The sequence below is a fragment of the Manacus candei genome, unplaced genomic scaffold, assembly GCF_025592945.1.
Source record: "Manacus candei isolate 608988 ecotype Guabito, Panama unplaced genomic scaffold, ASM2559294v1 h1tg000045l, whole genome shotgun sequence".
NCBI lineage: Eukaryota > Metazoa > Chordata > Aves > Passeriformes > Pipridae > Manacus > Manacus candei.
The window spans coordinates 2,615,122-2,639,194 of record NW_026138093.1 but is presented as its reverse complement, the minus strand read 5'-3'; the positions used below and the strand labels follow the sequence as shown (position 1 = coordinate 2,639,194).

The 24,073-nt window shown below is 51.6% G+C and overlaps 2 protein-coding genes and 1 pseudogene across 2 annotated transcripts in view; 2 read left to right on the top strand and 1 right to left on the bottom strand.

The window, feature by feature from the left end:
• LOC127474809 (uncharacterized) overlaps nucleotides 1-24,073 on the top strand; it is a 1,721,191-nt pseudogene that overhangs the window by 598,770 nt on the left and 1,098,348 nt on the right.
• Nucleotides 1-24,073, bottom strand: part of LOC127474834 (zinc finger protein 883-like) — a 237,550-nt gene that overhangs the window by 14,952 nt on the left and 198,525 nt on the right. The window lies entirely within an intron of this gene.
• LOC127474889 (olfactory receptor 14J1-like) lies at nucleotides 16,664-17,817 on the top strand. Its single transcript, XM_051796210.1, has one exon. The coding sequence runs from the start codon at nucleotides 16,664-16,666 to the stop codon at nucleotides 17,621-17,623; it is 960 nt and encodes a 319-aa protein (XP_051652170.1). The 3' UTR covers nucleotides 17,624-17,817.

Here is a 24,073-nt window from a genome sequence, read left to right as displayed (position 1 = left end):
AGCCAGCGCCGCTCCCAGCACTGGCCTCTCACCCCAGGCCATTGGGCTTGTTCTTCCCTCCAAGGAGGGACAGCAAATGACCAGCTCAGGAGTCCATGTTTGCACTGCATGGACAAGACATGCCCATGTGTCACGGCTTGGGGCTGGGGGGTGGAAGGCTTAGACAAAGTTGATGGCAGAAGCCGTCTCGTTGAGCTACGAGGTGCAGAAAGGACCCCCCTGCTTTCTAAAGTCCTTCTCAGAGAGGAGCCTGGCTGTGGCTGGATCCAATCTAAAACTCAGAGTTTTGTTTCAATTGAAGGAATTATAGAGGTGTGATTCAATCACTTTGTCCTGCAGGTTTTAGTGATGGCAAATCAGAAATATTTCAATAAAATGAATTATTTATTATAACAAATGAACAGAAAATTTACCAGAAAAGTGAACAGATGAAAGACCTTAAAGAGAATTATTTACTAGACAGTATAAAAGGCAAAACCTCCTAGCAGTATAGTGTACACTAGACAGTGCAGTCTATCAAAGTCATTCTATTAAAGCAATTGGATCAAAGCCAGCAAAAAGAAACAATCCTGATGAAGAGATTGAGGTAACTCACCCCACAGCGACAAGGGGTAGTTCCCTCTCTTTCACTTAACCCCTGGGCAGTGACCATGAGGAGCTGTCCCTGCTTCATGGCAGAAGCTCCACACACTTCAAGGAAGTCTGTGGAAGAATCTGCCACAGGAAAGTTGGACAAGGCTTTTATAGTTATCAAGGGTTTGACTGCCAGATATATTACAAGGCCAGGGAGCAGCTTATCTGTCAAATCCTGCTTCAAAAAGCACGATGTGTGTTTGAAGTTTCATGAAGCATTCTGGGGTTAGCATAATTCAACATTAAAAACAGCACCTTGGCACCAGCAGTAACTCAACACAGAGAGCTTGCATTGTTTGCATTCTCTGACCAATTTTTAGGTATTATCAGAGCAGAGCATCGTGCCAGAAATGGCCCCTTGATTCCATGAGGTTCCAAAAACTCTCAGGGTTCCTTTTGTTCCATGAGGCCCTGCAGTGTCACAATGGCTCCTTGATTCCAGGATGTTCCAAAACATCCCAGGGTTCCCTTGGCTCCAAGAGGCTCCCCAGTGTCCCCCCGGCCCCTGGATTCCAGCAGGCCCTGCAGTGTCCCAATGGCCACTGGGTTCCAGGAGCCACAGCGGCTGCCGCCGGCGTCTGTGCCCGGAGCCGCCGCTCCCACGGGGCTGCCGCACTCACCGCCGGGGTTGCCGCTCGCGCAGCCGCCGCTCTGCCCCGGCTGCACCGGGACCCGGCACCGCCTCGGGCCTGCGCTGCCGCCTCAGCGGCCACAGGGACACAGCCATGGGGGACCTTTGCTCTGACACTGATGGGGCCTGACTTTGTTCTGCTTGGGGCTGGGCTTTGGGAAAATTGCTGTTCATGTTCATGCTCCACTGGGACAGCTCCTGAATTCCAAAGGTTTCCTAATCCAGGGGAGGGGTTTCTATGGCATCGGAGGTGCCGCCCCTCGGGACACATTGTCAATAAACCATCCAGCTGACTAGGATGGGTGTAAGAGCAGCTGGGGAGCACAGGATAATCAGTCATCCCATGAAAATCTTGCAAAATTCCCTACCAGACATATAACCCAAATGGAACAGTTTGGATACAATTCCCAAATAGTTTGGAAACTCCAGTCATTCCTGACACCAGGAGGGAAATTCAGCAGATAACTAAAGCCAGTCCCCTTGGGAGCCCACAACCAGTGGGGCTGAGGGAGGCCCTGGCAGCTCCCCAGCACCTCCCTCTCAATGGGACACCTCTGGCAGCCTCTCCCAGCTCGGGAACCCTCCAGTTTGCAACACTCCAAAGACCCTCCCTGATGCCCAGGACAATTCTGATCCCCCTCAACAAACACTCCTCCAGCTGTGACCCTTGTCTGTTGGGAAACACAAAGGGATTTGTGGCAGTGTTTCCCTGACAACAAGGAGAATTTGGGAGAGGGACCTTTCCACAGCCAGCTATTGATGTGTCCACACATCTCTACCTGGGTGTGGGTGTGAATTGACTGTGGTGTGAATGTTGTTATTGTGAATCTCTAATTCAGTCACTGTTAAAATTGTAGCAACTGCTATTGAACCACTTGATAATTGTTCAACTGGTGAATGATTAAGTGCTACTAATGTCTTTTGCCTCCTTGTCTTTGGATCCAAATCCTTTCCACCCTGACCTTCTTGCATCCCAAGGCTCTGTGTAAATCATTCCCTTTCATCAAAAAATATATATTTTTCGTGACTTCCACTTTAAAATCTCCCTCCTTAGCTAAACTACAAAACAACTCCAATTACCTGTTCAAGTCTTGATGACTTGAAGACAGTTAAAGGAAGACAAAGAATTTGTTTTTCAGTGTTTTAATGGGTCCCACAGTGTGTTTGGAGTTGCATCAGCTGTCAGTCCAAGATGGGTCATGTCAGAACTGGTGAGGTTGGGGGGTGAGGAGCAAGGTTGATCATCCAGGGTCAGTGTGGATCTCCCGAGGAGACACTCAGCATCAAGATCACTTGGTGAACACCTCTATCACCTCTCCTCTGAACTAAAAAATATCCATAATTGAATTTAAAACAAAAAAATTACCAACTTCAAAAACTTGTTTTGAAATTGCCTTGAAGACAATTAAAGGAAAACAAAGAGATCCTGAGGGATTTCTGGAATTTAATGAGTCCCACGGTGTGTTTGCAGCCCAGCCCATGATCCTGAGGTACTGAGAGAAGATTGAAGCAGCTGCTGAAGAAGTCAGAAGCCAAAGTGCAAGTGCCTTGAAGCATTGCTGGGACCCCACTGAGGGCAGGCACTGCCAAAGCCTCCCCAGGGACTCCTTGGAGCAGCTCCTTGGAGGCCAGGAGTGCAGGCAGACAAAGGCTCTGGGCAGGCCCCTGCAATGCTGAGCAAAGCCTGCCTTGGTTTTGTGGAGCACAAAGGCCAAGGCCTGAGCCCCAGGCCCTGGCCCAGCAGATCCTGTCCCTCCCGGCTGGCTCAGGGCTGTTTGGGGGGCACTGGGATGGGAGGGGGAGGAACAACAAAGGCCCAAAACTGGGCAACCCCTGCCAGGCTCCTGAGGGAGGGGCGAGGCAGAAACCAAGGGCAGAACCTGCCAGGCAAGTTGCTTGTGGTGTCCTGAGTGGCAGAGGCAGCTGCCAGAGGCAAGGGGACAAAGGCCTGGGTGCCTTTGGGCCTTGCAGCCCTGCCAGAGCCCTTGGCCATCTCTCCTGCAGGCTGTCCTGCCCTGGCCCTGCTGCTGCTCTGGCCTTGCAGGCTGCACACACCCCTCCTGCTTTCCCACCCCCTCCCAGCAGCATTTCTAGACCCTCCCTGATGTCTCTGCACCAGCTCTGGCTGTTCCCTGGAACACAAAGCCATGGGCTGATCCTGACTCCCTCTAGGTGACCTCTTGCAGCACAAGGGTCTCTGTTGAGTGATATTTCTTTTTACTCACCTTTAGTCTGAACCTTCCAGGCTACTCTTTGTGGAGATTTCATTCTATTCCCAATATGGAGAAAAGTTCCATCCCCTCAAGTCTCCTCTAGACCCTCTCCAGTTCTTCCTCATTCCTCCACAATGGGGAACCTCACAGACAGACAGACCAGTCCAGATGTGGTGACCCCAGGGTTGAGTCCAGGGGGGTGACAACTCCCTTGTCTGGGTGCCCACACTCCCCCCAAGGCAGCCCCATGTGCAGTTGGCCTTAAATCAAGGGGCCATTCTGATTCTTTGTAACGTCACGGAATCAAGTGGCACCGTGACACTGCAGGGCCTCATGGAACCAAAGGAATGCAGGGACACTGTGGAATCTCATGGAACCAAGGGACCATTGTGACATGCGGGATGTCTTTGGAACAGAAGGAACCCTGAGATATCTCAGACCCTCCTGGAACCAAGGGGTCACTGCGTCTCCCCAGAACTCCATGGAATCAAGCAGAGCTGCTGCCTCCCTGTTTCCATCTGTTTACAAAATGGAGTTCGGGGGGGAAGAGAGAGGAGGCAATTTCTCTCTCTGCTGATGCTTTGAACTGTTCTGTTGATATTGCTGGTTTTGCTGTTATATTTCTTGTCAGTGAACTGTTATTTTTGCCACTTATACCTCCTTGTATTTTGTCTCCCTGTAGTGGTGGGGAATAAAAGGGGAGAGAGTTCATTTTATTGGAGTTCCCACCCCAATATGTGTCTTTAAACCAGGACAGGTTGCTCAAAGGCTCCTTGAAATTTGGCATCATCCACAAAGGATTTGAAAATACATTTTATCCCATTGTACAGAGAGATAATAAAGATGTTCTATAGTGGTGTTCAAGGGCTGATCACTGAGGGATTTCACCAGGAAGTTGCTGCCAAGAGGACTTTGTACCATGGATTTGATTTGACACTCTTCATTCAGCCAACTTCCCACCCACCACATCTTCCACTTCTTCAGTCCAGCTCTCACCAGTCTGGCCATAAGGAGACCACAGGACACCATGTCAAGGGCCTTGATAAAGTCTGGGCACACAACATCCTCTATTCCCTCCCACAGGGGTTCTGCAATCCCTGCCTTGTCCTTCCCATGCCTGGCAATGGCTGCAGGAGGACTTGCCCTATCCCCTTCCCTGCTGAGCCTGAGCAGTGTGGAACTCTGCCAACCCTCCTTGCTGCCCTGTTTGCAGACTGGTTCCATGACTGCCTTTGCCAAGGCCCCAGGAAGCTCTAGGATGGCTCTGGCCTTTCCAAGGGTTTGGGAGAGGTCTCCCAGTGACACTGCCCAGCCTTCTCAATAGCCCTGACAACAAAACCTTTTCCATATCCCACACTTCCAGAGGAGTGCCCGGGACACAAGAGAGGTTGTCCTGATGGTTCTGGAGAATGAGAAGGGATTTCTTCCTTGAGGCAAACCCCTCCAATTGGATTTGAGTGCAGCTGAAAGGTTTCCTCAGCATTTTCCCCAGTGCCTCCCTGCCCTGAAGGTTTCTGGCCATCAGGCTGGAGCTGAGGGGGTTGGGCAGGTGCCTGAGGAGGGGGTAGAACAAGGGCTGTGTCCAACTGTGCCAGGAGGGCTGTGCTGGGCAAGGAGGAGGAGGCTGCAGAAAACAGTGGCACTGGGGAGGGGAGAGGAGCAGGTGGAGAGACCTTGTGCCTGCCCACGCTGGGCAGGAGCTGCCCCAGGATGGCAGCTCTGAAGCACTCCCAGGATGTCCCTGTGAACAGGAGGGGAAGACTGGATCTAAAAATGAAAAGGAATGCAGGGAGCAGGAGTGTCATGGTGACACTGCAGGAGAGTTCCTCTGGAGACCTCTGGAACAAGGTGACAGAAGAAGTGACCCAGTACATGCACTGCCCTCAGAAGATCCCACAGCATCCTGGAGATGCTGTAAGGGAGCCCAGCTCTGCTTCACAAGTTCCCAGGGCCTGTCCCTGCCTGTGCTCCAAGGGCTTCCAGCCCACAGGACTGTGCTCAGAGAGCACTCAGGCCTTACAGGGAGAAAGAGGCTCAGGAGGACAGTGTGGAAGTGGAAAGAGAGCAGCTCTGCAAAGACCAAGCACTGCTGCTCCCTGGCAGTGCTGCTGGGCTGGGTATATTGTCCCCTTCCCGTTTGCAAATACACCCTGTCCTGCAGTGTGCTGTCCTGTAGGAACATCTGAGCAGAAGAATCTTGAATGAAGAAAGCACTGCAGGGTCTTTTATTTTGTTTAAATACTTAGAGAGAACAGTTCATCATTTATACATCTCGGGGTCAAATTCAATGTGTAGACACTAAATTAGAAGACAGATGCATAATATTTAATTGCAGAGAAAATTATTACAAGGAAAACCCGATGACCTCCACGAAAAAACCTGATCAGGAAGGCTGGGCCATTAAGGAGTCCCATTCTGAATGCTACACACCAGAAAACAGGCACTTTATTGCTCCGGAAAAGCATCCAGTCAGCATTTTCCTCAGGGTATCCTTGAGCTCCTGGTTCCTCAGGCTGTAGATGAAGGGGTTCAGTGCTGGAGGCACCACTGAGTACAGAACTGACAGGGCCAGATCCAGGGATGGGGAGGAGATGGAGGGAGGTTTCAGGTGGGAAAATATGCCAGTGCTGACAAACAGAGAGACCACGATCAGGTGAGGGAGGCAGGTGGAAAAGGCTTTGTGCCGTCCCTGCTGAGAGGGGATCCTCAGCATAGCCCTGAAGATCTGCACATAGGAGAAAACAATGAAAACAAAACAACCAAACACTAAACAGTCAGTAACCCCAATGAGCCCAAGTTCCCTGATGTATCCTGAGTGTGAGCAGGAGAGCTTGAGGATGTGTGGGAGTTCACAGAAGAACTGACCCAGGGCATTGCCCTGGCACAGGGGCAGGGAAAATGTATTGGCTGTGTGCAGTAGAGCAGTGAGAAAGCCAGTGGCCCAGGCAGCTGCTGCCATGTGGGCACAAGCTCTGCTGCCCAGGAGGGTCCCGTAGTGCAGGGGTTTGCAGATGGCAACGTAGCGGTCGTAGCACATGATGGTGAGAAGATAATACTCTGCTGAGATGAAGAACAGAAAGAAAAAGAGCTGTGCAGCACATCCCATGTAGGAGATGGTTGTGCTGTCCCAGAGGGAATTGTGCATGGCTTTGGGGACAGTGGTGCAGATGGATCCCAGATCTGTGAGGGAGAGGTTGAGCAGGAAGAAGCCCATGGGGGTGTGCAGGTGGTGGTCACAGGCTACGGCGCTGAGGATGAGGCCGTTGGCCAGGAGGGCAGCCAGGGAGATGGCCAGGAAGAGCCAGAAGTGCAGGAGCTGCAACTCCCGCCTGTCTGCAAATGCCAGGAGGAGGAACTGGGTGAGGGAGCTGCTGTTGGTCATTTGCACCTTTCCCAGGGTATTTTGATCTGTTTAGGAGGAAAAGTCACTGCTGAGTTAGACCAGGCTTCTGCAGCCAAACATTACATGTCTCACAGCCACCCCACTCTCAGGCTCTCTCTCCTCACTCAGACCTCCCTGCAGCTCCCTCCCCTGAGCTCTGGCTTTTGCTGGCTGAGGGGACCATTGGAAGCAGGAATTCTGTGATGGACTCCCAAGGACTTCTTGATCTCCTGGGAGAGGGAACTTGGAATGCAGGGTGATCTCAAATTAAATATACTCCTGATACATCAAAGAGCTTCTCAGCTTTGCTGTTTGCAATTTGCCCAAATGAGGAACTGAGCTGAGGGAATTCTTTGTGTTTGTTCACCCACTTGCACCTGCCAAAGTTAGAAGTGGTTGTGGGGGTTTGAAATCCCTGACATTTCTATTGCACTGCAGGTCAAGTCTTGTGGGTTCTGAGGGGCCCAGGGACGGTCCCTCAGTGCAGAGAGAAGAGCTGCTCTGCCCATCAGTCCTGGGCTCAGCTGCCCTGTGCTGGCAGCTTGGAGCTGGAGGAGCACCACACTCAACTGTTCCCCTAATGAGAAACTGCACAGATATCCAAGAAATCCATGTCCAAAGAACAGATTGACACACTTCTCACCTTTTCATATCTCCCTTCCCAGAGTGAGACACAAAATGCTCCTTGCAGCTGCCCAGAGCATTTCCATGGATTTAGCACTGAGGAGTTTTCTCCATGGGGATCCTGTGCAGCACAGAGATCCTATGGCCGAGCTGTGCCCTTCTGGAGGGCACCTGCAGCCCTGCAGGACACCCAGGCAAACAGCTGAAGACCCTGAAGGTGCCTGGAGGGCACTTGGGCACTTGGCTCCCACAGACACATCCCCACAGCAGCACCCAAAGGGGTTGTGTCTGGACAGGAATCTGCCCCCCCCAAACCTCACACTGGCTCAGAAAACCCACTGGTGAGAAGAAGGAGAGCCCAGGCAGCAGGAGATGGCAGGAAATGCCACAGGGCTGCTGCCAAGGGAGGAGGGACACAGAGAGACAGCTGGAAATCAGGGCCTTGTCCTTGCCTGGGCTCTGGCTGCTGCAGGGCAATGCACAGCCCAGCCCCCGTGGGCCTGAGGGCACAGGCTCTGCTTAGGCTGGGAAAGGAGCCCAGGCAGGAGCTGCTCAGGGAAGGGGTCTGTGCCACAGGGACAGCAGGGAGGGGCCCCCATCCCCCTACCCAGCCCTTGTGGCAGCAGCTGCCTCTCCCTGCCTGCCTGTCTCTGGGTGAGGAGCTGTTCCTGCCAGCAGCCCCTGCCTGTGCCCAGCTCAGCTCCCTGCCAGTGCTGCCAGAGCCATCCCCAGCCCAGTGCCCAGGGGCAGCTCTGCCTGGGCAGGGGCTGCAGAGCAGATCCCAGACAGCCTGAGGTGGCTGGGAAGGGGGAGGTGTTCTGGGGGGATGTGCTTCCTGAGAAGGGCCCCTGGAAATGGAGGAGGTGGAGCTGAAGCTGTGAGGAGCCCTGAGCCTGCAGCTGAAGGGCCCTGCCCAGCCCTGCCCTGCCCTGAGGGGTCACTCCTTCCACCCACCCCTTCTCCCTGCAGGGCCATGGCAGCTCCTTGGCTGGGCTGAGAGCTGACCCTGGCAGGCAGCAGAGTCCCTGCCCCAGCACACAGAGCCCTGGGGGCAGGACCCTGCTCTGCCCCACAGCCCTGGGCACCCCTGGCTGCACCCCCACCTTCCCACCCCACAGACAGCCCTGCCACAGGGAACCTTCTGGCCCTGGGCCTCTGATGGGGCAGCAGCAAGTCCTGCTCTGCAGCAGCTTCTCCTGCTGCACCCCAGCAAATCCAGCAGAGCCATCCTGACAGCTCCTGCCACTGCTGCCATTTGGCAGCTGGCAGAGGCACTTGCAGGAACTCACCTGCACTGCTCTGCAGCCACAGCCTGACCGTGGCAAAGGGCTGGCAAGGTTCCTGCCCTGAGCAGCTCTGCCCTGTCCTCCCACCCCAGGATCCCTTGAACCTCCTGCTCCTTTCTCCTCTCTGCCCTTGCTGCCTGCAGCTCCTGCCCTGCTCTGCCATATGGCCACTTCCCCTGCACTGCAGCAACTGGGAGAGTCCTGCTGAAAGATCCTGGAAGCTGTGGGATGTGGCAGCTTTAGGAGATGCCTCCAGGAAGGCAAGTTGAACTTTCCTACAGCCAGAGAATTCTTCCTTCAAATCCTGGGAAGGTTTCTTGCCTAGTGAGAGCTCAGTTACCTCCCAGCCCAGGCTGCCTCTCATCTCTCTGCCTTCTCTCCTGTGCCCTGGGTGCTGCAGGCAGTGCCCTCAGCCCTGCTGGGCTGTGCAGAGGAGCTGCTCACCAGCAGAGCTGTCTCTTTGAAGCTTCTCTTGGTTGCCAGGAGCTCCCTGTGTGCCAGGAGCCCGGCCCAGCTCAGCAGTACAGCAACAGCCCCAGGCAGCCCTTTCTCTGCCCCTCTGGGCTCACTCCAGCTGTCCCTGGGGCTCCAGGGAAACTGCTGGGACACAGCTGAAGGAAATAGTGAAGGTCCTTCTCTCAGCTGGGCACAGACACTTCTTTCAGCACTGTCATTTCTCCAAACAGACACAGAGTTAAGTCCAAGAGTCCCCTTTTCATGTCCCATCATTAGACAGGAAACCCAGACAGTGCCCAGGAGGGATCTCCTTCACCTGCACTGAGGGAAGGGACTCAGCTGAGTCAACAGAGGTGTCTCCTCATGGCTCTGCAGACCTGGGGCCAGAAGGACACTCAGCTCCCTCCACAACCCCCATGGGCTGGGATTCCTCCTGCCCCATTTCAGTGGGCCCAAAACAGGCCCCTGCAGGTGACTCCTTGTCCCAGCTCCCATGGCAATGAATGAAGACCAAAGCCAGGAGTGACCTGCTGGGACACAAAGCCCTGGTTCCTTCTGAGGGGCCAGAGGTGACCGAGATTCCTGCTGGGAACTGCAGGCTGCAGTGGAGCAGTTCCTAGGGACAGGGTAGCAGCTGTGGGATCTTCTTGGAGGCTGCTGGGACATTGCTTTGGCCAACTTCAGTGGCAGAAGGTGCCCACATGTAGGACAGGGGAACCTGTCACTGTTCCTTCTGTGCAGGGCAGCTCCTAGAGGTGTTCAGGTGACCAAATGGAGTCAGGTGGCACAGGGAGAGAGGTCTCTCTCCTGTTCTTTATCAGGGTATTTTCTACATGTCCTCAGAGTACAATGGCAGTTGTCTCCTGGACATCCCTTCACTGCTGAACCTAATTGAGGGCAGCAGAGCCTGGATTGAACAGCCAAAGAGGGGCCTGTAGTGCCAGGGGAGGTGCCAGGGCTCTGCAGCACAAGTGCAGCAGCTGCCATGGACAGCACAGGGCCTGTGCAGGAACCCCCTCCCCATTCCCAGCAGTTGTGGGACAGCCACCACCCAGGGCTTCTCAGACACATTGGGGGCCTTTGGGGCAGGGAGTGAATCCCAGCCCTGCAGGGACACAAAGGCTGTCCCTTCTCTGCCCAGCCAAGGCCGGGCCAGGCACGAGTCCAAATCCCATCAGCCCAGGCTGTCCACACTTGTTCCCTCCCTCTGCTGGCTCTTCTCTCCCCCAGCATTTCAGCAGCATGTGCTGATCTCCTCAGGGATCAGGCCTGGGATTTTCCCCCTGGGCCTGAGTCCCAGCACGTCCACCCCCAAGGCCATTGTCAGCAAAGCCTCTGCACACCCCAGCTCTCGGGGCTTTCAGAGCAGCTTTCCCCACTGCAAGTCTGTTCTTACCCCAGTGCCCCACTGAGGGGCTGCAGCCAGACAGGCCCCAATGCCCTGTGTGTGGGGCACAGGCAGGAGGAGCTGCAGCCCCAAGTCTCTCTTCATTCCACTTGCAGGCAATAACAGCCCAGGCCTGCTGAGACAGTTCCCAGGTTGCAGGGCTGTGATGGGTTGGGAGAGAAGGCCAAGGAGACACAGGAGAGAAAGAGCAGGAGAGAGGTGTCCTCAGCGGGAAGGAGCTTCTTGGAGCTGTGGAGCTGCTCTAGGGGATGAACAAACTGGGTGAACTTTTGTGGGTGAGGGTCAGAGGAGAGAGTGGTTTGGGTGACCTTGTGGAGTGAGACAAAGAGCCCATTCAAGTTGGCTTTGATAACCCTGGAATTCACTGGAAAGGCCCCATGACAGAATGCAAAGAGTCCCAGAGGTTTGTGCAGGGTCTTGGTGAAGACACCCCTTGGGCCACAGGACTTTAGAGCACAGCTGGCAGGTTGGTGGACAACAGGGAGGCTCATCTGCATCTGCTTCTCATGAAGAGGAACCAAGAGGTTGCCATGGTAACTGACTGTAGAAATGGGAATGTATGTTATTTGCAATGGTAACTGACTGTAGCAACGGCAATGTATGCTTGTTGCCATGGTAACCGACCATAGGAATGTGACTTTATGATGGTTGCCATGGTAATCGAGCATAGCAATGTGAATCTATGATGGTTGCCATGGTAACTGACTGCAGCAATGGAAATGTGTCATGGTTGCCATGGGAAACTGACTGTAGCAACTGGAAGTATGATGGTTGCCATGGTAACTGACTGTAGCAACAGGAATGTATGATGGTTGCCACAGTAACTGACTATAGAAATGACAATGTATTGTTGTTGCCATGGTAACGGACTGTACCAGTGGAAAGTATGTTGTTTTCCATGGGAACTGACTGTAGCAACGGGAATGTATGTTAGTTGCCATGGTAAACAATCATAGCAACGTGACTGTATGATGGTTTCCATGGTAACTGACCATAGCAATGCTAATGTATGATGGTTGCCATGGTAACCTACTGTAGCAATGGGAATGTATGGTGGTTCTTATGGTAACTGACTGTGGGAATGAGAATGTATGCTGGTTGCCATAGTAACTGACCGCAGCAGTGGGAAGTATGATGATTGCCATGATAACTGACTGTAGCAATGGGAATGAATGCTGGTTGCCATGGTAACTGACTATAGGAATGGGACTGTATGATGGTTGCCATGGTAACCAACTGTAGCAATGGGAATGTATGATGGTTCCATGGTAACTGACAGTAGGAACGGGACTGTATGATGTTGCCATGGTAACCGACTGTAGCAAGACGACTGTATGATGGTTGCCATGGTAACTGACCATAGAAACTGGAATTCACATGGTTGCCATGCTAACTGATCATAGCAACATGGCTGTATGATGGTTGCCATGGCAACTGATTGTAGCAGTGGACCATATGATGGTTGTCATGGTAACCAACCACAGCAATGGGGATGTGTGATGGTTTCCATGGTAACCGACCATAGCAAAGGGAATGTTTGATGGTTGCCATGGTAACCGACTACAGCCATGGGAATCTGTGATGGTTACCATGGTAACTGTCAATAGCACTGGGAATGTATGGTGGTTGCCATGGTAACCGACTGTAACAGTTGGAATGTATGGTGGTTGCCATGGTAACTGACCATAGCAATAGGAATGTATGATGGTTGCCGTGGTAACTGACTGTAGCAATGGGAATGTATGATGGTTTCCATGGTAACCGACCATAGCAATTGGATTGTATGCTGTTTGCCATAGTGACTGACCGTAGCAACACGACTGGATGATGGTTGCCATAGTAACTGATAGTAGCAATGGGACTGTATGATGGTTGCCAGGGTAACTGACTGTGGAAATGGCAGTGTATGATGTTTGCTATGGTAACTGACAGTAGGAATGGGAATGTATTATGGTTGCCATGGTAACTAACTGTAGCAACAGGAATATATGCTGGTTGCCATTGGTAACTGACTGTACCTGTGGGAAGTATGATGGTTGCCATGGTAACCAACTGTAGCAATGAGAATGTATGCTGTTTTCCATGGTAACTGCCCATAACAATGGAAATGTCTGATGGTTACCATGGTAACCAACCATAGCAATGGGAATGTATGCTGGTTGCCATGGTAACCGACCATAGCAATGGGAATGTATGATGGTTACCATGGTAACGACCGTGGTAATTGTAATGTATGCCGGTTTCCATGGTAACTGACTGTAGCAGTGGGAAGTATGTTTGTTGCCATGGTAACTGACTGTGGTAACGGGAATGTATGATGGTTGCCATGGTAACTGATCATAGCAACGGGAATGTGCGATGGTTGCCATGGTAGCTGTGTGTAGCAGTGGGAATGTGTGATGTTTGTCATGGTAACTGACCGTAGAAATGGGAATTTGTGACAGTTGCCATGGTAACCGATTGTACCAGTGTGAAGTATGGTGGTTGGCTGTAGTAACTGACTGTAGAAAAGGGAATGTATGATGGTTGCTGAGGTAACTGACTGTGCCAATGGCAATATATGATGGTTACTGTGGTAACTTACCATGGCAATGAGACTGTATGCTGGTTGCCATGGTAACCAGCCATAGCAGTGGGAAAGTATGCTTGTTGCCACGGTAACTGACTGTAGGAATGGGAATGTCTGATGGTTGCCATGGTAACTGACCTTAGCAATGGGAATGTATGGTAGTTGCTGTGGTAACTGACCGTGGCAATGAGAATATATGCTGTTTGCCATGGTGACTGACCATAGCTGTGGGAATGTATGATGGTTGCCATGGTAACTCACCGTAGCAATGGGAACGTATGATGGTTGCCATGGTCACCAACTGTAGCAATGGGAATGTGTGATGGTTGCCATGGTCACTGAGCATAGCAATTGGAATGTATGCTGGTTGCCACAGGAAATGACTGTAGTAATGGGAATGTATTATGGTTGCCATGGCAACTGACTGTGGCAATGAGAATTTATTCTATTTGCCATGGTAACTGACCATAGCAATGGGAATGCATGCTGGTTGTCATGGCAACTGTGATTTACCTAGACTATGAGCACGATATTTTCATCTGCACAAACATTAGTGAGTGTCCAGAAATCTCTCAAGATGGGGTTTAAACGTCTCAAGCACATGAGCACTAGAGAGGGGCTAAGGAGCTGCGGCCTCAATGGTGTGGAGACTGAGGACAGTACAGGACAGCCCTGAGAGGGCTTGAAAAGAGGATTGAGAGATGGTGGATCCTTTTGTCAGAGCAGAAAGGACCAAGAGAAAGAAAGAATTAATGCCAAGTGCAGCTGGGGAGGTCCCGAGTGGACATGGGGAAAAAGGAATTTCACTCCATGGAAAACATTGGGCTGCAACACGTCACCCAGGAGGAGTCTGGATGAGCCCAAGGCTTTGTGTGTGCAGGAAGAGCCAGGGAGGACGCAGAGATGTCAGTGCAGGAAGGTGCCAGCCAGGTGGGGCAGCCGGGGGGATGACGACAGCCTGCAGGGAAAGGGGCAGGGCATGGACACCGTAGGACAGCCTGGGCTGGAGAGGAGACAGGGAGGGGGAGAAGCTGAAAGGCCCTGACACAGCCACCTTCTGCAGGCCTTTGGCCATGGCTGCTGTCTGTGCCCCTGATGCCAGGAGGAGGGGAGTGGCCCTTGCAGCCCTGGGGCCTCATGGCCTCCTTGTCCCTGCTCAGCAGCCTGGCAGGTGCCACCCCATGGTCCTGCCCTTGGCATTGCACATCCCACATCCCAGTGCCCCAGGGAGAGCCCTGAGGAATGAGGCAGGGACAGGGTCTGCCTTCCCAGGGGCTGGGGGTCAGGGCTTGACCCTTTGGATTAATGAAACACATCCAGGTTTGCTCGGCATCAGAGCCACCTTTCCCTTGCTTGTCCATCCTTGTCATCACTGCAATTTTCTGTTCCAACTGGAATCTGGGGACACTGTCACAGTCGTGTCCCTCATTGAGACCCAGTAACAGTACAAGAAACTTCAGTATTTCAAACTCATTTTGACTTCTTGAAAAGTTATTTGTACTTACTCTCAGGGACTGAGTTTCATGTAAACAACAACAGCCCCCCTCTGGGGGTCATTAAAGACCTGGAGCTGTTGCTGTGCTGCTGAGCTGGGCCGGGCTCCTGGCACACAGGGAGCTCCTGGCAACCCAGAAGAGCTTCAAAGAGACAGCTCTGCTGGTGAGCAGCTCCTCTGCACAGCCCAGCAGGGCTGAGGGCACTGCCTGCAGCACCCAGGGCACAGGAGAGAAGGCAGAGAGATGAGAGGCAGCCTGGGCTGGGAGGTGACTGAGCTCTCACTACTGGAGAAACCTTCCCAGGATTTGAAGGAAGAATTCTCTGGCTGTAGGAAAGTTCAACTTCCCTTCTTGGAGGCATCTCCTAAAGCTGGCACATCCCACAGCTTCCAGGATCTTTCAGCAGGACTCTCCCAGTTGCTGCAGTGCAGAGGAAGTGGCCATATGGCAGAGCAGGGCAGGAGCTGCAGGCAGCAAGGGCAGAGAGGAGAAGGGAGCAGGAGGTTCAAGGGATCCTGGGGTGGGAGGACAGGGCAGAGCTGCTCAGGGCAGGAACCTTGCCAGCCCTTTGCCACGGTCAGGCTGTGGCTGCAGAGCAGTGCAGGTGAGTTCCTGCAAGTGCCTCTGCCAGCTGCCAAATGGCAGCAGTGGCAGGAGCTGTCAGGATGGCTCTGCTGGATTTGCTGGGGTGCAGCAGGAGAAGCTGCTGCAGAGCAGGACTTGCTGCTGCCCCATCAGAGGCCCAGGGCCAGAAGGTTCCCTGTGGCAGGGCTGGCTGTGGGGTGGGAAGGTGGGGGTGCAGCCAGGGGTGCCCAGGGCTGTGGGGCAGAGCAGGGTCCTGCCCCCAGGGCTCTGTGTGCTGGGGCAGGGACTCTGCTGCCTGCCAGGCTCAGCTCTCAGCCCGGCCAAGGAGCTGCCACGGGGCTGGGGGAGAAGGGCTGTGGGGAAGGAACAACTCCTGGGAGGGCAGAGCAGGGCAGAGTCCTTCTGATCTCCACAGTGGGCTGCAGGGATGAGGGCTGGTCACAGCTCCAGATCAAAGCAGGAAATTTCCCAGAAGGTGTTTGCAAGAGGCACAGACAGGCAGGGGGTACCTTAAAGAGAATGAACCAGTCCTTTCAGTGTTATACTCTGGGTTGTCTGGGTGCTGACTGCAACAGGGAAATGAATCTCTGAGCACAGGAGGAGACACTGAAACTTGAACTCAGGTTAGAGGAGACTGATGATGAGAGTATCAGACATCAAAATTGTCTTATAGACAGCATCGGTGTCACTTTTCCAGCCTCCTCAGGGTTGCTCTGACATTGCCATCAGAGCCTGCCCAGCCAGAGATGCCCCTGGGCAGTGCCCTGTGCTGCTGGGAGGGCTCTGCAGGGCAGAGGTGAGTCCCCAGGGCTGGGATGGGCTCTGGCAGCACTGGCAGGGCCCAGCCCTGGGCCCAGGGAAGCAGCTGCTGTCAGGGACAGCTCCAGGCATCAGAGCCCTGGGCAGGGAGTGGGGGGCAAGTGCCCCCATGGCCTGGGAGAGGGGGTGTTCAGGCAGCTCTGGGGTCCCTTCCCTGCAGCTCTGCTGGGCACTGTGTGCTGGGCCATAGAAATGAGGATTCCTGCAGTGGAAAAGAACTTCCCCAGGTGTGATGATAAAAATAAAAACCACAGTAACAATTATTCTAAGCTCAGACTAAGCTTCTGCTCTGCAGCCCCAGCTCTTCTGAGTCATAGGTGTAGAGATGGAACTTCTGTATTCAAAGTCTCTTACATCTGACATTCCTTGTGTGTGTGAGAGCTCTACCAAAAAATTCCATGTCCCCCTGGAGCAGAGCAAAACTGACTGCTTGGCAGTGCATTTGGTGACATTTGACACATCGATTTCTTTTAGCAATGGAGTGGTTTTTTCACAGAGGTCTGTCTGAACTGTTCCCTGTCCTTTCCTTTTCTGAACAGGCCCTATGCTAAGAAACAACGAATGTCTAACAGCAGCTCCATGCCTCAGTTCCTCCTCCTGGCATTCGCAGACAGGCAGGAGCTGCAGCTCCTGCACTTCTGGCTCTTCCTGGCCATCTCCCTGGCTGCCCTCCTGGCCAACGGCCTCATCCTCAGCGCCGTAGCCTGTGACCACCACCTGCACACCCCCATGGGCTTCTTCCTGCTCAACCTCTCCCTCACAGACCTGGGCTGCATCTGCACCACTGTCCCCAAAGCCATGCACAATTCCCTCTGGGACACCACAACCATCTCCTACACAGGATGTGCTGCACAGCTCTTTTTCTTTTATTTCTTCATCTCAGCAGAGTTTTCCCTCCTCACCATCATGTGCTACGACCGCTACGTTGCCATCTGCAAACCCCTGCACTACGGGACCCTCCTGGGCAGCAGAGCTTGTGCCCACATGGCAGCAGCTGCCTGGGCTGCTGGTTTTCTCTATTCTCTGCTGCACACAGCCAGTACATTTTCCCTGCCCCTGTGCCAGGGCAATGCCCTGGGCCAGTTCTTCTGTGAAATCCCACACATCCTCAAGCTCTCCTGCTCACACTCAGGCTACATCAGGGAACTTGGGCTCATTGGGGTTAGTGTCTGTTTAGGATTTAGTTGTTTAATTTTCATTGTTTTCTCCTATGTGCAGATCTTCAGGGCTGTACTGAGGATCCCCTCTCAGCAGGGACAGCACAAAGCCTTTTCCACGTGCCTCCCTCACCTGGCCGTGCTCTCCCTTTTTGTCAGTACTGCCATATTTGCCTACCTGAAGCCCCCCTCCATCTCCTCCCCATCCCTGGATCTGATTGTGTCAGTTCTGTACTCGGTAGTTCCTCCAGCACTGAACCCCCTCATCTACAGCCTGAGGAACCAGGAGCTCAAGGATGCCCTGAGGAAAATGATGACTGGATGCTTTTCAGGAGCAATAAAGTGCCTGTTTTCTGGTGTGTAGCATTCAGAATGGGACTCCTTAATGGCCCAGCCTTCCTGCTCAAGTTTTTCATGGAGGTCATTGGGTTCTTCTTGCAATAATTTTCTGTGCAATTACATATTATTATGCATCTGCCTTTCAATTTAGTGTCTACCCATTGAATTTGACCCAGAGATGTAAAGATGATGAATTGTGCTCACAGAGTATTTAAACCAAATAAAGGACCCTGCAGTGCCTTTTTTGTCCAAGACCCTTCTTCTCAGATGTTCCTAAAGGACAGCACACTGCAGGACAGGGTGTATTTGCAAACAGCAAGGGGACAATAATCCCAGCCCAGCAGCACTGCCAGGGAGCAGCAGTGCTTGGTCTTTGCAGAGCTGCTCTCTTGCCACTTCCACACTGTCCTCCTGAGCCCCTTTCTCGCTGTAAGACCTGAGTGCTCTCTGAGCACAGTCCTGTGGGCTGGAAGCCCTTGGAGCACAGGCAGGGACAGGTCCTGGGAACTTGTGAAGCAGAGCTGGGCTCCCTTCCAGCATCTCCAGGATGCTGTGGCATCTTCTGAGGGCAGGGTATGGACTGGGTCACTTCTTCTGTGACCTTGCTCCAGGGCTGGAACTCTCCTGCAGTGTCCCCATGACACTCCTGCTCTCTGCTTTCCAGGTTTCATTTTCAGATCCAGTCTTCCCCTCCTGTTCCCAGGGACATCCTGGGAGTGCTTCAGAGCTGCCATCCTGGGGCAGCTCCTGCCCAGCGTGGGCAGGCACAAGGTCTCTCCAGCTGCTCCTCTCCCCTCCCCAGTGCCACTGTTTTCTGCAGCCTCCTCATCCTTGCCCAGCACAGCCCTCCTGGCACAGTTGGACACAGCCCTTGTTCTACCCCCTCCTCAGGCACCTGCCCAACCCCCTCAGCTCCAGCCTGATGGCCAGAAACCTTCAGGGCAGGGAGGCACCAGGGAAAATGCTGAGGAAACCTTTCAGCTGCACTCAAATCCAATTGGAGGGGTTGGACTCGAGGAAGAAATCCCTTCTTATTTTCCAGAACCGCCAGGACAACCTGTGTTGTGTCCTGGGCACTCCTCTGGAAGTGTGGGATATGGAAACGGTTTTGGTGTCAGGGATATTGAGAAGGCTGGGCAGTGTCCCTGGGAGACCTCTCCCAAACCCTTGGAAAGGCCAGAGCCATCCCAGAGCTTCCTGGGGCCTTGGCAAAGGCAGACATGGAACCAGTCTGCAAACAGGGCAGCAAGGAGGGTTGGGAGACTTCCAGACTGGTCAGGCTCAGCAGGGAAGGGGATAGGGTAAGTCCTCCTGCAGCCATTGCCAGGCATTGAAAGGACAAGGTAGGAATTGCAGAACCCCTGTGGGAGGCAAAAGAAGGGGATGTTTTGTGCCCAGACTTTATCAAGGCCCTTGACATGGTGTCCTGTGGTCTCCTTATGGCCAGACTGGTGAGAGCTGGACTGAAGCAGTGGAAGATGTGGTGGGTGGGATGTTGGCTGAATGAAGTGTCCAATAAAATCCATGGTACAAAGTCCTCTTGGCAGCAACTTCTGGATGAAATCCCTCAGTGACCAACACCTTGAACACTACTGTAGAACATCTTTATTAGCTCTCTGTACATTGGGACAAAATGTGTTTTCAACGTCTTTGTGAATGATGCCAAATTTCAGGGAGCTCTTGAACAACCCCTGGTTTAAAGACACATACTGGTGCAGGAAGTCCAATAAAATGAACTCACTCCCCTTTTATTCCACACCACTATAGGGAGACAAAATACAAGGAGATATAAGTGAAAACAATAAGAGTTTACTGACAGGAAATATAGCAGCAAAAACAGCAATACCAACAGAACTATTCAAAGCAACAGCAGAGAGAGAAATTGTCTCCTGTCTCCCCACCTACCCCAACTCTCTTTTATTGGGAGATGAAACAGGCATCAACACATGCCTCCCTTCTCCCTTTTCCCCCTGAATGAACAAAGAACAAAAAACAAAACTACATGAAAGAGGGGGCAAAGCAAAATCTGGGAAACTCTCTGGTCTGAGATAAGCTGTGCTGCCCAAGAACACGCTGACTCCAGAGGTGTCCAAGCGGGGCAGAGCCGGCGACTCCGGTCCGTGCGGCGGCGGGGGGGAGGCAGCGGCTCTGCTTGATTCCATGGAGTTCTGGGGAGGCACAGTGGCCCCTTGGTTCCAGGAGGGTCTGAGATGTCTCAGGGTTCCTTTTGTTTAAAAGAGACCCCGCATGTCACAGTGGTCCCTTGGTTCCATGAGGTTCCACAGTGTCCCTGCATTCCTTTGGTTCCATGAGGCCCTGCAGTGTCACGGTGTCACTTGATTCTGTGACATTACAAAGAATCAGAATGGTCCCTTGATTTAAGGCCAACTGCACATGGGGCTGCCTTGGGGGGAGTGTGGGCACCCAGACAAGGGAGTTGTCACCCCCCTGGACTCAGTCCTGTCTGTCACCAAATCTGGGCTGGTCTGTCTGTCTGTGAGGTTCCCCATTCTGGAGGAATGAGGAAGAACTGGAGAGGGTCTAGAGCAGATCTGCCAGGATGGAGCTTTTCTCCAATTGGAAATAGAATGAAATCTCCACAAAGAGTAGCATGGAAGGTTCAGACTGAAGGTGAGGAAAAAGAAATATCACTCAATGGGGACCCTTGTGCTGCAAGAGATCACCCAGAGGGAGTCAGGATCAGCCCATGGCTTTGTGTTCCAGGGAACAGCCAGAGCTGGTGCAGAGACATCAGGGAGGGTCTAGAAATGCTGCTGGGAGGGGGTGGGAAAGCAGGAGGGGTGTGTGCAGCCTGCAAGGCCAGAGCAGCAGCAGGGCCAGGGCAGGACAGCCTGCAGGAGAGATGGCCAAGGGCTCTGGCAGGGCTGCAAGGCCCAAAGGCACCCAGGCCTTTGTCCCCTTGCCTCTGGCAGCTGCCTCTGCCACTCAGGCCACCACAAGACACTTTCCTGGCAGGTTCTGCACTTGGTTTCTGCCTCGCCCCTCCCTCAGGAGCCTGGCAGGGGTTGCCCAGTTTTGGGCCTTTGTTGTTCCTCCCCCTCCCATCCCAGTGCCCCCCAAACAGCCCTGAGCCAGCCGGGAGGGACAGGATCTGCTGGGCCAGGGCCTGGGGCTCAGGCCTTGGCCTTTGTGCTCCACAAAACCAAGGCAGGCTTTGCTCAGCATTGCAGGGGCCTGCCCAGAGCCTTTGTCTGCCTGCACTCCTGGCCTCCAAGGAGCTGCTCCAAGGAGTCCCTGGGGAGGCTTTGGCAGTGCCTGCCCTCAGTGGGGCCCAGCAATGCTTCAAGGCACTTGCACTTTGGCTTCTGACTTCTTCAGCAGCTGCTTCAATCTTCTCTCAGTACCTCAGGATCATGGGCTGGGCTGCAAACACACTGTGGGGCTCATTAAAATCCAGAAATCCCTCAGGATCTCTTTGTCTTCCTTTAATTATCTTCAAGGCAATTTCAAAGCAAGTCTTCAAAGTTTGTACTTTTTTTTCTTTTAATTCAATGATGGTTATTTTTTAGTTCAGAGAAGAGGTGATAGAGGTGTTCTCCAAGTGATCTTGATGCTGAGTGTCACCTCAGGAGATCCAGACTGACCCTGGATGATCAACCTTGCTCCTCACCCCCCAACCTCACCAGTTCTGACATGGCCCATCTTGGACTGAGCTGATGCAACTCCAAACACACCGTAGGGCCCATTAAAACACTGAAAAACAAATTATTTTTCTTCCTTTAATTGTCTTGATGTCTTCAAGACATAAACAACCAATTAGAGTTGTTTTGTAGTTTAGCTAAAGAGGAAAATTTTAAAGTGGACGTCACAAAAAATATATATTTTTTATGAAAGAGAATGATTTACACAGAGCCTTGGGATGCAAGAGGGTCAGGGTGGAAAGGATTTGGATCCAAAGATAAGGGGGAAAAAGAGATTAGTAGCATTTAATTATTCACCAATTGAACAATTATCAAGTGATTCAATAGCATTTGCTACAATTTTAACAGTGACTGAATTACAGATTCCCAAGAACAACATTCACCCCACAGTCAATTCACACCCACACCCAGGCAGAGATGTGTGGACACATCAATAGCTGGGTGTGTAAAGATCCCTCTCCCAAATTCTCCTTGTTGTCAGGGAAACACTCCCCCAAATCCCTTTGTGTTTGCCAACAGACAAAGGTCCCAGCTGGAGCAGTGTTTGTGGAGGGGGATCAGAATTGTCCTGGGCATCAGGGAGGGTCTTTGGAGTGTTGCAAACTGGAGGGTTCCCGAGCTGGGAGAGGCTGCCAGAGGTGTCCCACTGAGAGGGAGGTGCTGGGGAGCTGCCAGGGCCTCCCTCAGCACTGCTGGTTGTGGGCTCCCAAGGGGACTGGCTTTAGTTATCTGCTGAATTTCCATCCTGGTGTCAGGAATGACTGGAGTTTCCAAACTATTTGGGAATTGTATCCAAACTGTTCCATTTGGGCTGTGATTCAGGCAGGGAATGTTTCAAGGTTTTCATGGAATGACTGATTATCCTGTATTCACCAGCTGTTCCACTACAGATTGTTCCCACCTTTATCATCCAGGAGCACCTGGTCCAGTCCAGGGACACTTCACTACACCCCTGGTCCAGTCCAGGGACACTTCCCCACACTCCTGGTCCAGTCCATGGGCTCTTCATTGCTCAGCTGGTTTGGTCAAGGCTTGTCAGGAGCACCTGAGATGATACCTATGAGGAGGATGGGCAGAGACTTAGTTGTAATAAGACAAGTGATAATGGTTTTCAACTAAAAAAGAGGAGATTTGAATTAGACATGAGGAAGAAATTTTTTACACTGAGAGTGACAATAAAATTGGAAAAGTCTAAAATGTGCTGGAGATTGACCTTTTCCTTATTTCTCAGTCATCTGTCACACAAACTCTGTATTGGATTTATTCACTTTCCTGAAGTCTTTCTGCTGGTTTGGACCCAAACCTAATCCAGCTGTTTGCAAGCAAACTGTTTCAATTTAACTGTATCTTTGAGCTCTAAGGTTTATGGGATTTCTCTTTTGTTTGTTTTCATTTTTCTTTTCCTTTAAAATGATATGTATGTCACTCTACACTATTCTCACTCAACAGCTACACCTGCACATCTCTCAAGATCAAGAGTTGTTGGGCTCTCACATTAGAATTCAAAACTGCCTTCAATTAATTGTTTCCATTGGCATTTATTCAACCAAAGCTAATTCTCCAGGATGGCCATGCAAAGGGAATGCAAAAGGGACACACCTACACCAGCTAGAAATGTAAAAGCGTTCTTGACAAAACCAACAACAACCACACAGTGTTCAGGGTGTATTTGCTCAATTCTCTCATTTCCAATTGTTATGAAGAGAACAGCCAGAGGGGTTTAGAGCCTCAGTCACTGTAAATCAGCACATTGGAACTGACTTTCTTACAACTAAAGAACCTGGTGGATTCTGGCTCAATATATTGCCAGTAGTTTATGTTACTGTTATTAAACAAATTCTCTAAATCTATCCAGTAAGTGCTCCTTGTCAGCACTTCCAACTTCTATTCTAAAAGAGGTTCCAAAATACAGGTGAGTCTCTCTGTATTCTTGGACTAGATCAGCTGTCCCTGATAGAGCACACCACCATTCACAGGAAAAAATGAAGTACATAATACACCTCTCACCTTCACAATATGTTAACTACACAACTGTTTTCATTCTCTAGTTCTTAAATTACTGATCTTCTAGAAAAGTTGTGTGATAACGGCAAATTTCAAACGTTAGTGATAATTCTTGTGTCTATGATACACTGGTAAAAATTTCTGAATTCACCAGAAAAATGCTCACCTTAGGAGTTTATAAGCTAACTCATTGCATACAGAAGAAAAAGTCCCCTGCAGTAACACCTGCTTTCCAGCATGGCCTGCAGTCCCCTTACAGGTAAAAGGATTGGAAGCATTCAGTTTATCAGCAAAACCATCAGAGGACACCACACCAACCTCCATGTCCTTTGCAAACCTTTTAAGATCTCACACTTAAGATAAGACAACATTCTGCCCTACAAAAATAAAGAAACTCTTTCCAAAATACCCAGTAAGACTAGAAAATAATAAAAAAAAAATTGTATGACAGGTAACAATTTTTTTCAAACCAATGAAGAGTTCACTCACATATCTGAGAGCAAAGCTGAGCTCATTTAAAAATTATCCTGTATTTTGAACATAGAAAGTACTATATAAATGATTAATATTATTACAACTGTCCATCATTCCATGGAGAGCTCTCACAGTGAAGTCAAAGGAAATTCTCTATTACAAACAACAGCAGAGTCACACAAGTCTAAGATCACAGGTATGAGAATCAGATTAAACAGTACATAACTATTAAAAATATTGTAAGTGAAGTCAGGCATTGTCACAGGTAGCAGATTGAATATTCACATTTGAGTCCTCTACAAAACCTAGATAAGCTGGAATTACAATAACTCTAG